The 13,340-nt window shown below is 43.7% G+C and overlaps 1 protein-coding gene across 1 annotated transcript in view; it reads left to right on the plus strand.

The window, feature by feature from the left end:
- The window catches only part of MCM3AP (minichromosome maintenance complex component 3 associated protein), a 49,232-nt gene extending 37,745 nt beyond the window's left edge, over positions 1–11,487 (plus strand). Inside the window, exons 26-29 of the mRNA XM_053362492.1 lie at positions 2,288–2,417; positions 5,697–5,900; positions 8,210–8,360; positions 9,503–11,487. Of these exons, the coding sequence (XP_053218467.1) occupies positions 2,288–2,417; positions 5,697–5,900; positions 8,210–8,360; positions 9,503–9,649 (632 nt within the window). The 3' untranslated portion in view covers positions 9,650–11,487. The remainder of the gene's footprint in view (positions 1–2,287; positions 2,418–5,696; positions 5,901–8,209; positions 8,361–9,502) is intronic.
- Positions 11,488–13,340: the final 1,853 nt, after the last annotated feature.

Genomic DNA, 13,340 nt, shown 5'->3' on the forward strand with positions numbered 1-13,340 from the left:
TCCATTCAGTCCACAAGTTACACCTTTGTATTTAAAGCCAGTGATTTCATGTTGTAGTCTCACCGTGAAGTTCCTTTGCTTCAAGTTGGCTACTTTAAGATCATTCACAGAGTGTCCTTGGAAGGTTGTAATGTCCCCCCCACTGGCACTTATTGCCATTTCTAAGGCCAGGCCCTGTTTGCCCTGTACGTTTAAAGCAGTATTGTACAGGTATGAAGTTTACGGCATGTAATGCCTTAAGAGAGAATATTATGAAAATGATTTACAGGTGGTACATGACCCCAGTCAAGCTTGCAAAAATCTATCACTTGCCCGATAATAAATGTTGGAAATGTAAGGAAAATGAAGGTACATTCTTTCACCTTTGGTGGACGTGCCCAAAGATTAAGGCTTTCTGGGAGATGATCTATAATGAAATGAAAAAGGTATTTAAATATACCTTCCTGAAGAAACCAGAGGCCTTTCCCCTCGGCTTGGTCGGCCAATTGGTGCCAAAGAAGGATAGAACTTTCTTCATGTATGCCACAACAGCAGCAAGAATACTTATTGCAAAGTATTGGAAGACACAAGATTTACCCACTCTGGAAGAATGGCAGATGAAAGTGATGGACTACATGGGATTGGCAGAAATGACTGGCAGAATCCGAGACCAGGGAGAAGAGTCAGCGGAAGAAGACTGGAAGAAATTTAAAGACTATTTACAGAAATATTGTAAAATTAATGAATGTTAGAATGATGTCGGATAGAAATTAAGTGGTTTCCTGCTGTAATGCTTTAAGAGAATATGGAAAAAAAAGGTTTAGAAATAGGTTAAAATTTATTGATAAGGATTTGCTGAACTAACAATTTGAATTGGAATACAAAAAAGGGAGGTATGAGGAGGTCTGGGAAATAAGTTAATGAAAAATAAGTAACGGAAACTTTATGTGTTTTTAATTATTTTTATTTTTGTATTTTTGTTATTTTTTCTTTTTTTTCTTTTTGATTTTTATTGTATTATTATTGAAAATTTTAATAAATATTCTTTAAAAAAAATAAAGCAGTATTGTACCATTCTAAACAGTCATGGTTTTCACCAAAGAATCCTGGGAACTGTAGTATATTGAAGGTGCTGAGCATTGTTACTAGGCCTCTACCCCCCTCAGAGAGCTACAATTCCTAGAGTTCCCTGGGAAGATGGATTGGTAGTTGAACTATTATGCGAATTGTAGCTCCAATATACTACAGTTCCCAGGATTCTTTGGTGAAAACCATGACTGTTTAGAATGGTATGATGCTGCTTTGAATACATAGTGCATATGGGGCTCAGTTTTATGTCCATTTACCCTTTTGCATAGGGACGCGGGTGGCGCTGTGGGTAAAACCTCAGCGCCTAGGACTTGCCAATCGCATGGTCGGCGGTTCGAATCCCCACGGCGGGGTGAACTCCCGTCATTCGGTCCCAGCTCCTGCCCACCTAGCAGTTCAAAAGCACCCCCAAGTGCAAGTAGATAAATAGGTACCGCTTTATAGCAGGAAGGTAACGCCGTTTCCGTGCGCTGCGCTGGTGCTGGCTCGCCAGAGCAGCTTCCTCACGCTGGCCACGTGACCCGGAAGTGTCTTCGGACAGCGCTGGCTCCCGGCCTCTTAAGCGAGATGAGCACACAACCCCAGAGTCAGACACGACTGGCCCGTACGGGCAGGGGTACCTTTACCTTTACCTTTTACCCTTTTGCATAGAGACTGGACTGTTTGCCCTATGTAGCTGTATGTGTTGTTGGTAGATGGTACCATGTATCACATTGGAAGATGAGCAGGTGAACGAAGACATAGTGCTGCCAGAGTCAATATGTGGTCAGAATTAAAATCTGGGATTGCCACAACGACTGATCTTTGTATGTCTCTGTTATGTGGCCTGTTGCTGCTAGCTTGAGGGGCTCTCTGTAAGCAAGTACAGCCTTCACACCCAACAAAGTGTCATTGTGCAGAAGGAACTATAGATCATCTAAGCTGCATTTGAGTACTTACAGCTGCAATGTGTGGCAACAAGTGGCCTTCTGTCATTTCCCCTTCCAAATCTTTTAGATTATTCCTTGGTACCAGTAATTTAATTGCTGAATGAGTGTACTTATACTGAACGCATGGGCAGAAGGAAAAGGTAGCAGTTTTGTTCAAACAAACATTTAGTGTTTGCATTCTAGAGCGACTGAGGCAGAGTTCCTCATTTCACGATAACTTCTGTTGAATCTGGAAAATCTATGTTACTTTTGATTTTATGTGGGGGTTCTGTGTGTCTTGCATCTAACAGAAGCAGTGAGCAAAGATGGACAGACATATGTATATTTTTCTGAGGAGCAATTGAGAAAATTCACTCGTCCTGTTTTATGGGAAGAAGCCAGATTAAAAACTCAGAAAGAAGTCCAGCAAAGTGAAGGATGGTGAGATTGTCTAACTTTTCTTTGACTTTTAGCAGCCCTGCCCTCTTCCCTTTCCTTTTTGACACTTTCGCCTCTCACAGCCTACCTCTGTTATTCTACCCCCTTAACTAACTAATTGGCCCAGTTTTGGAAATCAGTACTTGTGGCAATTATTTGAAGTTACTGCTTTTTGTTACCACTATCTTCCTCTCTCCCTGCAAGCTTCCTCTGTAGAGCTTAGGATATTTCATTTCTGTAAATCATCAGGAATGTGTTTGAAACTTAGTGCTGCAAGAAACTGAGGTTCTGAGGTGCAGAAAAATTTTCAGAAGGCGATTGGAAAGTATTTGCAATACCTTTATATCATCAGATTGAGCCATTTGATTAGATCTTGAGAAGGTTGTGAGAATAGCTGTATTTGGATATAACACTGGCCATAGAGCTGTGTTTGTTTATTGCAGGAGTTGCCAACCCTTTTGGAGTTGTGGGCACATTTCAAATTTTGAGAGTGTTCTGGAGGTGCCAGGGACAAGATGTCTGCCATGGAGGAGCACGGCATAGCACAGAATGAGAGAACCCCACCCCTGGCAATCTTATGCTTGCCATGGGAAGTCAGCTACATCCTGCTGGCCCCCATTTTGGAGATGCTGATGCTGTTGTTGTCTAATAACAACAGGATGCATTCCTCAGTGTCAGGAAAAGGCCAGAAGGCAGCCACAGCACTCTCATGTCACAGAAGTCACTAAGAAGTTACCTGCACATTTTGCCCCATAACTTTCTAGGAGGGCTAGAAACTTCCTTTTTTCCAAAAATGAAAGCTCACAGTCTGAGCACTTTCCCAGGGCACCGCTGGAAGCCTTACCAGCCGGCTCCCTGGTGCCTGCAGGTGCCAAGTTGGCAACATCTGATTTATTAGATAGGATCTCAGGTGAGATTACAGCCTGAACAAACTGCAACAAACACTGACTGCTTAATGAGTGTTTGTTGCCTCAGAGGAATAGATGAGCAGAGCAGGGAGTGTTCAAGCCATAGGCACCCACATACAGTCCAGTTTGTTTAGTAATGTTTTGTGACCAGTGTTGCATCTGAATGTGGCTGTGCTGAATAATGCATTGAATAATTATTGTTTGTCTTTCAAACAATAATTGAAAGGTTGTGTGAGAGAGGTGCCCTTGGGGTGGGATGACACCTTCATTTGAAAACTTCAACTTCTTAAACATGTCTATTCCCCTTTTAAACACACTGAAACTTTGATTTGAAAATGGATCCTAAAAGATTATGCAGCTGAGATCGAAAAGCCCCCCCCCCTCCGCCCAGTCGCATTTGCAATCATATTTTGAGCCAAGAGGCATGGTGGTAACCTCAGAGCCGTCAGATTGCAAGAGAAGCTAAGTAGGCAAAATTAACAAAGAAACGCAGAATTGTAGAGTTGGAACAGATCCTGAGCATCATCTAGTCCAGCCCCCTGCAATGCAGGAATCTCAGCTAAAGCACCCATGACAGGTGGCCATCAAACCTCTGCTTAAAAACCTCCAAGGAAGGAGAGTCCGCCACCCTCTAAGGGAGGCTAAGTTTTTAAGCAGAGGTTGGATGGCCATCTCATGGATGCTTTCCTGCAGGGGGCTGGACTCTGTCACCCTCCGGGCAACTTCCAACTCTGCCATTCTATGCCTCTAAGAATGATCTGACAGCATACTTGAAAGCAGCACTGAAGCCATCAGAGGATGGGATAGACAAATAGGAAAAGTGGATATGGTGCAAACTGCCCGTGCAGACAAGAACCTCAGCATTGAGCAGACAGGAAAATGAAAGAGTCTTTAGAAGCACATTGTGGATTTGCAGCTCTGGCTAGAATCTGAAAAAGACATTGTAGAATCAGGAAGGTATGGGGAAGCTGCAGCCCATGGGCTAAACCTGGCCTGCCAGGATCCTAAGTTGACCTGCAAGACTGTTTTCCCCAAACCCACAGCCACTCAAGTTGCATTTGATGTAGAGACAAGACATCAGGTGTGGGGAAGGCAGAGATGGGGCTTCAAAGGAACAATTGGGAGCTTATAGTGAGCAAGGTTTGCTTCTACCATTCATCAGCTGATGGGAGGTGGGAAGGTATTCTGCTCCTGCAGCATTTTGCCAGCATCTGCTACATGAAGGAGAACTTCTCTGTGCAGTAGATGGCTGCAAAATGAGGGCTTCTTTCTCTCTCCCCTGCTCCCCCATCAGCTGGTGGGAAGGAGAAAAAATGCTTTGCCAACCCTATGCTCAGTGCTTCCCAAAAGTAGGGCTGAAAACTCCCTTTGCGCTGCAGTTCCCAAGCAGCTAATAGGAAACAGTCATTCAGGTGCTTGGGAACCCCATGTGAGGGATTTTGCAGGACAACTCACCTGTCAGTCATGCTGGCATAAGGATGTTATGAGTTGGCCAACAAGGATGGGGCAGATAAAGATCTGTCCTCCAGAGCCAAAGAGGACTCTCACCCCAACCTAAACAAATGAAGAATTGGACTATCTTCGCTGCAATGAAAGCTAAAATATTTAGAGCTTTTTAGTTTTACAGACAACCAAGTGGCAGAGAGGATAGTGTTTTATATAACTATGTACAATGAGGAAAAACAGGTTTTTGTCTGCTGTCATTATACTAGATCTTGGCCATCTAGGGAAACTGGTTGACAGTAGATTCAGGAAAGTACTTCGTTACAGAAGTAAAAGGTAAAGGACCCCAGAACGGTTAAGTCCAGTCAAAGGCGACTATGGGATGCGGTGTTCCTCTTGCTTCGGGCCGAAGGAGCCGGTGTTTGTCTGCAGACAGCTTTCTGGGTCATGTGGCCAGCATGACTAAACTGCTTCTGCTGCAATGGGACACCGTGACAGAAGCCAGAGTGCACCGAAACACCGTTTACCTTCCAGCTGCAGCAGTACCTATTTATCTACTTGCACTGGTGTGCTTTTGAACTGCTAGGTTGGCAGAAGCTGGGATAGAGCAAAGAGAGCTCACCCCCATAGTGCGGATTCAAACTTCTGACCTTCCAATCAGCAAGCCCAAGAGGCTCAGTAGTTTAGACCACAGCGCCACCTGTGCCCCACTTTACATAAGATGTGCTATTGGATATATGATTCATGTATTCATCTAAGATACAGCTAAATGGAACTTGTTAACACTGTTTTGATCACTTGTGCAAATAGCGTGCTGGGCTAGATGGAAACTTTGGTCTAGTTCCAGTAGAGGTGCTGTTATACTTACTGATATTTCATAATTCTGGTAAAAGCAAATAATTCCCTTTGCTTGATATTTTTCATTGCCTAGGTCCAAAATAAAAACTCAGTCTTTTGCTAAGCCATATTCTCATTCATTGTCTCCAATGGAATATTGTGCCAGCCAGCAAACTGTGAACAACAAAGAACTAAGTATTTCCAGTGGAGGAGATCTAACACAGGCCATTTCAGAAGCGGATCATCTCCCTGAGTACCTGTCTGCCAAGTTGCAACAGGAGAAAACAGAGAGCAGGAGGTAAAAGTTTTTCTCCTTTTTGTAAGTTGTGGGACCCCACAAGTTAACATGATGGTGCTGAGTAATAGTTCACAATTCTTAATCTCTGTAAGTGGCCCCAGAGCTTTGCGAAAACCATTGTCATTCAGCCTCTTCCCCACTCCCAACACACACAGCCGCTCTGGGAGGATACCATGGTCTGTGGCTTGAGGTTTTTTAAGCCAGTTAGATGTACACGGTACGTAGCACAGCTTGTGAATACAGGCAATATCATAATTGGGTGTTTTTCATTCTTGGGAGTGTTTCATTTTGGCGCTGAGACATAAGTTTAGGTATCCTGTCCTGCAGTGCTTTATTTTTTCAAGAAAAATAGGTGCTGGAACTCACCATGAAGGTCGTCAGGTGACTCGGGGCAGCCCTGAACAGATACTGGTTTGTCAACAGCCATGCTCACCTCCTACAAAGATGCTAAAAACTATGGCAAGCTGTCTCCGTAGTTGGTTTGTTCCAGTGCAGGTCAAACAAATGCTCCCTGCCTCCCTTGTTCTCTTAGACTCAGGAGGGTGCCTGGGGCAGCTCGGAAGGGCCCTTGGGCAAATGTGCACATGTGCAACTGTAGAAGGCTAGCTGGAAAGCTTAAAGGCTGCTGCCACTACACAGGAGAGATAGATTGAAGAAAAGGAAATACAAATTGGCTCCATAGCTTGACCAATCATGGCTAGGAGCTAGATGGAGTCTTAAATCTAAAAAAAATGGCCAGCTTCCATTTTGACTTGAAATGTTGGTTTAGGGCTTCTCAGAAGTATGTAACGGTCAGAAGCAGGTTGGGGTGAGCATTGACCTGTTTTGGGGTAATGGGCCCACTTGAGAGGTGCCAGAACTGCGTTCTTGTGCGCCCCAGCTGAAAAAAGCACTGCTGTCCTGTGAGTTGAAGGGTGAGCTGCCTCCAGGATCTTATTGGAACCACTATTGCAAGCGTCATGTACCTCTGGAGAGTACAGATAGGAAACTTAACTGGAAAATACAAAACAAAAAAATTTTTTCCCTTCCAGTAGCACCTTAAAGACCAACTAAGTTAGTTCTTGGTATGAGCTTTTGTGTGCATGCACACTTCTTCAGATACACTGTACTTCAGATACAGATATACAGTAGTGTATCTGAAGAAGTGTGCATGCACACGAAAGCTCATACCAAGAACTAACTTAGTTGGTCTTTAAGGTGCTACTGGAAGAAAAAAAAATTTTGTTTTGACTATGGCAGACCAACACGGCTACCTATCTGTAACTGGAAAATACAAGTATTTGTTTCCCCTGAAAATTTAAAACGTACCATTACACAAAGAAGAAAACGTTTGTTTATTTGAAGTTTCCTACCAACTCTTTGTTACTAAAAGTCATGACTGTACCACAATACGTTATATCAGAGTTTTAAAACAGGAAACATTTAAAACCAGCAAATAAATAGTCAGAGTCTGGCTAGACAAGGAGGAGTGGTGGGAGTCTACAGCTGGGGAACCCCTAAGGAAACATCCGAGTGGCTCCAAGGCTCTGAACCAGGAGAGGTTGGTGGGATGCAGAAGATAAGCTACAGGAAGAAGGTGGGGACAGATGGGTTGGAGGCTGAGCGAGCAAGAGGTTCAAGTAGAGTGAGGCAGCTGAGGAGGAAGACCAGGCTGCAGCTGGAACATTCCCAGCCCCCCTGCCAGTTCCACTGTTTCCCCTCTCCTCCATCCCCAAGAACAGGAGGGTGTTACATGTAGCAGAATAAAAGGCACAGAGAGCCCCTCCTGGAAGGAACTTGCGACTGTTGGGAAGGCGGCGGCTCAGATCCTCAGTTCTAGCAGCTGTTTCATTGGGTTAGTTCTGCCCATGGGAGTTCCTGCTGGGTTTTGTCTCTCTGAAGAAAGAATCAACCTTACTGCTCATCTCTATGAGTTTCTGTGCTGAATCACAGTGGAACTAGCTCTGACATAAAGACACAGAACAATAGGCAATGAATATGTATAGCAGGCGGTCAAACTCGGCCAAAGTCCTGACTAGAAGCTGCTGCCAAAACCTAATAAGGGTGAGTGCCAGCCATTTTGAGGGGCGAGGGAATTCCACAATTAGAATGCCTCTGCTGAGAATACCTTCTCCCCTCTTGTGGTGGCAGGAGAGCGTTCCTCATCAGTCTTCTCATGTATCTAAATTCTGAGCGGTTAGTGGCTTTCTGCGTCTGTTCAAACACCTTGAACTTGTCTCAATAGCATATAAGCAGCCAGAGCAGCTCCTTCAATGGATAGAGTATGATCATTTACCCATTCTTTTTCTCCTTTGCCTTTGTTGGCCTAGATTTGAGGAGCAGCTGCAGCAGTTGTTAGTGAAAGACTCTGAGACATTCCAGGATTTCCCCTCTCTTCCTCTGTACCTTCCTGAAACTCTGGTGGCTGTGCCTCAGATTATCCATCCCCAAGCCAAAACACCAGTGTTGAGAAGCCCAGAGGTAAACTCTAGAAAAATAGAATGGAATAAATTATATTTACATGAAGCATCTGTAACTGATTGAATTTATAATTTTGGGGGTGGGGGTGGTTGGAGAGGAGGGGCTGGTATGTATGGGTGTCAAATATGCCTGATTCTGGGCTTTGTGGTGATGGCGCTTTCAGCTTCTATGGTGATTTAATTTTCTCTGAGTTAGTACATTTAAGCTATAAAACTTGATTACTATAATCAGTTTTCCTGGAAAGCCCACATGTTTTGGGGTTGGATCTAAACATAGTTGAACTTCAGTCACTTTGGAATCAATGGAACTTTTGTCATCACCAGTTTATCCCATAGATTCTGGTGAGATTTAGGTTCCACTAACTTGGGTTGCATCCAGTGAAGTTGCCCCATGTATTGCGCAGGAGAGCTTCTCCTTCCTCTCTTTTCCCCATGTGCCACTGATAAAATCTGCTCCGGTGGGGGGGGGGGTGAGGAAAAGAGAGGGGAGGGTCGTTTCATTTCACAAGGGGAAGTCTTTGCATGAATGGGATGGTCATTGTAGATCAGGGTGGGGAATCTGTGCCCCTCAGTTGTTCCTGGAGTGGAGCTGCCATCCCATTGATTATGCTGACTGGGGCTGCTGGGAGTCCAGCAACGGTGAAGAGCCACAAGCTTCCCATCCCCACTGTAGAAAGTGTAAGCCACGGGTGCCACACAGTTGTGCCACTTCTGGAGAGAGGCAAGGGGGCAACCAGCCTCGACTTTGAGATGGGATCAAACCTACAATTCTTCCTGCCTCTTGGACACTGTTTCCCAGCCCAGGAGAACTAGAGGCAGAACCACTCCTTGGAGGGGGCCCTTGAATGGCCCTGATGCCTCCCTTGAACTTGAATTGCAACACCCCCTCCCCCAAAAAGTAGGCACTGCTCTATGAAGGAACATCTAAGCAGGGTTTAAATTTATAATGGTTTTCTATAGCCTTTTAGTGTCCTCAGCAATTTGGCGTGTCCTACAGCAACATGTGTGTGAATGAATGTGGTTATTCTGGTCTGTTAGATTAAGTGCTTCTGGTTAGGGGGCAGGTTGGGTGTGCTGCTAAACTGTTGGCTTTCTCAAAAAATATTTTATACTCTATTAACAATTTTCTCTTTTGCTCTTCAGGCTGCAAGTTGGACAGAATTGAGAGGCACAGATACCTCTGTGTCACAAAGATTTGCCTATTTGAAACAACTAATCAGGGCTAACAAAGAAGAAGAAATGACTTGTGAGCTCCACCTGTCAACATTGCTGGACATGATAGATGCTTGATCAGAGTTGACCCGAACGTGTGAGGCCAGAGAGCTCATAATGGATGATGAATACACGATTAGCCTACAATTTCTGCGTAGAAAACAATGGATGCTTTTGTGGATGAATAGTTCTTTCCCTTTTGTGGATGAATAGTTCTTTCCCTATCATACAGTACTTGTATACGTTTGCTCGATTATGTTACATTTTCCTGAAGATGAATTTTACATTTTATGGTTTTACATTTTAATTTTAATTTTGCTCTTTCCCTGTACCCACTTCCTTGGAGTGAGCCTCCTTAAATGTGGTGTAAGCCTCATTGAGCTCCTCCATTCTCTTGATGAAGCCAGCTCCTGGAGCCCACATAGACAAGAGTTGATTCTATGCATGGTGGGGAGCGAAAGAGGAGATTGCCTCTGATTCCATAATCAAATCTCAAATATTTGTTTGGGAACTGGCCTGATGCGTTTCTCGTTGCATACATAAGGCCCCATTCAAATAATGTGCTCCCACATGAATGGTTGCTGCTGTTGGAGACAGGGCAAATGTGTGATTGGATGCGAAGATCAGGTCACTGTTGCTCATGCTCTCCACCATGTGTAGGAGAGACACTATTGACTCGCCTGGTCACTTCATCGACTTGGCTGCTGCTCTGAGAAAGTATGACAACCCTTTATCTGTGTTATTTGCTCTGCATGGACAAAATGAATTATGAATCCCTGGTGATGCTGGCACTGCTGTGCATACCTGTGTGGAATTGACATCGATGGAGGAATTTCCATATGTAGAGTTGCCTTAGTAAGATTACTGCCTTGTCACAAAGGAGGCTCAGATTGGAGGCTTACACAATAAGATGCTTTAGGGACTTATGTTTTGGTACATGCGTTCAGAGGTGTGTTATCCGTGCTATTACAGATTTCTTGTCTTCAGCAGAGGCAAATTAGGAGGAGCCAGAGATCTCTCTTGATAAAAACTGAAAAAAGTACTTGGTGTTGCAAAGGGCAGATACCTGTATATAGAGATCAATTTCAGCAGAAGCTCTCACCCAGAGGTTGCAGCTCATGTTGCAGATTTACATGATTACCATAAATATGATGAAACCAGTGTGTGCTCTAAAACAGAATGACCAAAGATGATTGGATGCCGTGTTGTTTCCATTTTACATCATGTAGTCCAAGGGCAGCTTGCTTTCACATGGCATTTAGGCACCAGAGTGCTCTGATAAGAATTCTCACCCTGGATGGTTTCAAATCCACCTGTTTGCAGTGCCAGCACAGGGTGCCGAAGCCTCTCATGCATTTTTGGGATACTTACACTGCCATTTTCATTAAGGAAGGGAAACAAGTAAATTGTAAGGTGGAAAGCGGGCGTAAAAAATACTGTAGAACCCTGGAAAATTTTGAAGCACCTTGAGAACACTAGAGTGCTTTTGTTAAATTACCATGGACAATCTGGTTTGTGTATGTGTTTTAGAAATGTTCTGTCCTGCATTTTGCTTAGATTTTCACATTAGGAAATAATTTATTGTCTTAAGTCTGTATCTTTATCAAGAGGAAAGCCTGGGAAAAAAAATTCTGATATGCAGAGCTTATAAAGTTGGCAAGAGCTTCCTTTCCCAAGAATCAGTAACTTCATATTCTTCATATTTATTTTAAATTTTGTGTTGCTTTCTGTTTTAAGTTGTGCTATTTTACAGCGTCCTTTCTAGTTAAGTATAATGTGCAATTTTCATAAGTACATTTATACTGCGTTAGGCTAACCTCCAGTGCCCTGATGCTTTCTTCCCAATATTTCAGATATTATATTTAGGTTTAGGGTCTACTGTAGCTATTGTCTAATAAATAAAAACTATTCTGACACTTTTGAAGTGTTGCTTAAAATTATTGCTTGGTGTCATCTATGTACATGGTGCTTTTCCAGGATGCCTGTTTGGCAGGTCCGGACCACAAGAGGCTTGCAATTAAAATATATGTAGACAGAAGGAAAATCACAAAGGAAGTGGAGGAGATTGAGGCAGAGGTAAACAGAAATTATATGTGATTCTTTCAAATACAGGGAAATATGGTACTGAGACTAAGAGGGAGGGTTCCAAAAGCTTCCTGGGGAAAGTAGTTTTCAGGAGGGCTTTGAAAGACTTTGAAGGGACAGGATACCCAAATCCTGTCTGTGAAATCACCCCAGGCTTCAATAATCACACCAGGCCTCAAAACTGTCCAAAACTCCTTTTGTCTTCTAAAAATCCAAAACAGCTTTTCTCTGCTCTCCTCTGCTCTATCACAAGATGCTGTGCAAAGGGCAAAATGTTACTTTTAAAGGCTAATGAATAGGTTCTGTTCATAGCAGGCCTGAGACTGAATCTTACCTCATTCTAGTTGCAACTTCTTGGACATGCTTGGACATGCTGAACTACTCTCATTCCCCTTTCCTGGGAAGAGTCCAAAATAGTCCCAAGACAGCTTTCTGTTCATGCTCAGAGGAACTCATGGGGCAGGACTCTGGAGAAAGGGGGAGGGAACTGGAAAGGGGTATATATGCTTGTGCACATGACTGTGAACTTCGTGCATGCTTTTTTGTGAGTTATCGCACTTGCTTCTTCTACCAGTTCATGGATGGTAGAAATAAAAGCCTTTTCTCCGAAACTATTCCTTGAGTGTCTTTTGACTCCCACTTCCCTTTCCCAGGTGCAATATTTTTCCCACCCGAGGGCAAAGCCTCATAAGGCTACAACTTGAGAGCACTCAAGGACTCTCTTCCCCTGTTACTCACTGGTAGATTAACAATGGCAAAGCACTGGAAGACATCCCATTTGAATCGAGTGGGCATAACAGCATCCAGAAATCTGGAAATTGAGAGCAATGAAGAAAGTAGACAGATGTGTAGAAACATCGTGCTGCTGTCTTGAACGCACTGTTTAAAAAGAACTCGCCGCCTCAATCATATGGGGAAATGATTTTGGTCGCTGGTAGGCGCAACAGACTTGATGGCAGAAAGTGAGGAGGAATTAAAGAACCTTTTAATGAGGGTGAAAGAGGAGAGCGCAAAATATGGTCTGAAGCTCAACATCAAAAAAACGAAGATCATGGCCACTGGTCCCATCACCTCCTGGCAAATAGAAGGGGAAGAAATGGTGGCAGTGAGAGATTTTACTTTCTTGGGCTCCATGATCACTGCAGATGGTGACAGCAGCCACGAAATTAAAAGACGCCTGCTTCTTGGGAGAAAAGCAATGACAAACCTAGACAGCATCTTAAAAAGCAGAGACATCACCTTGCCAACAACGGTTCATATAGAGTTAAAGCTATGGTTTTCCCAGTAGTGATGTATGGAAGTGAAAGCTGGACCATAAAGAAGGCTGATCGCCGAAGAATTGATGTTTTTGAATTATGGTGCTGGAGGAGACTCTTGAGAGTCCCATGGACTGCAAGAAGATCAAACCTCTCCATTCTGAAGGAAATCAGCCCTGAGTGCTCACTGGAAGGACAGATCGTGAAGCTGAGGCTCCAGTACTTTGGCCACCTCATGAGAAGAGAAGATGTAGCACCCTGCTTGTGGTTAACGCTTAGCTGGAATGAAATATTCAACGCAGCAATAGAGAAATTAAAATAATAATTTATTTGTCAGACAAATAAATAAGAGGCACAGTGGTATATGGTTACCAAGCTCTGGCCTGCCTTCCTGCCATTATGGCCAGCACTTATATTTCCTCAATCCA

This window comes from Podarcis raffonei, chromosome 1 (assembly GCF_027172205.1).
Source record: "Podarcis raffonei isolate rPodRaf1 chromosome 1, rPodRaf1.pri, whole genome shotgun sequence".
NCBI lineage: Eukaryota > Metazoa > Chordata > Lepidosauria > Squamata > Lacertidae > Podarcis > Podarcis raffonei.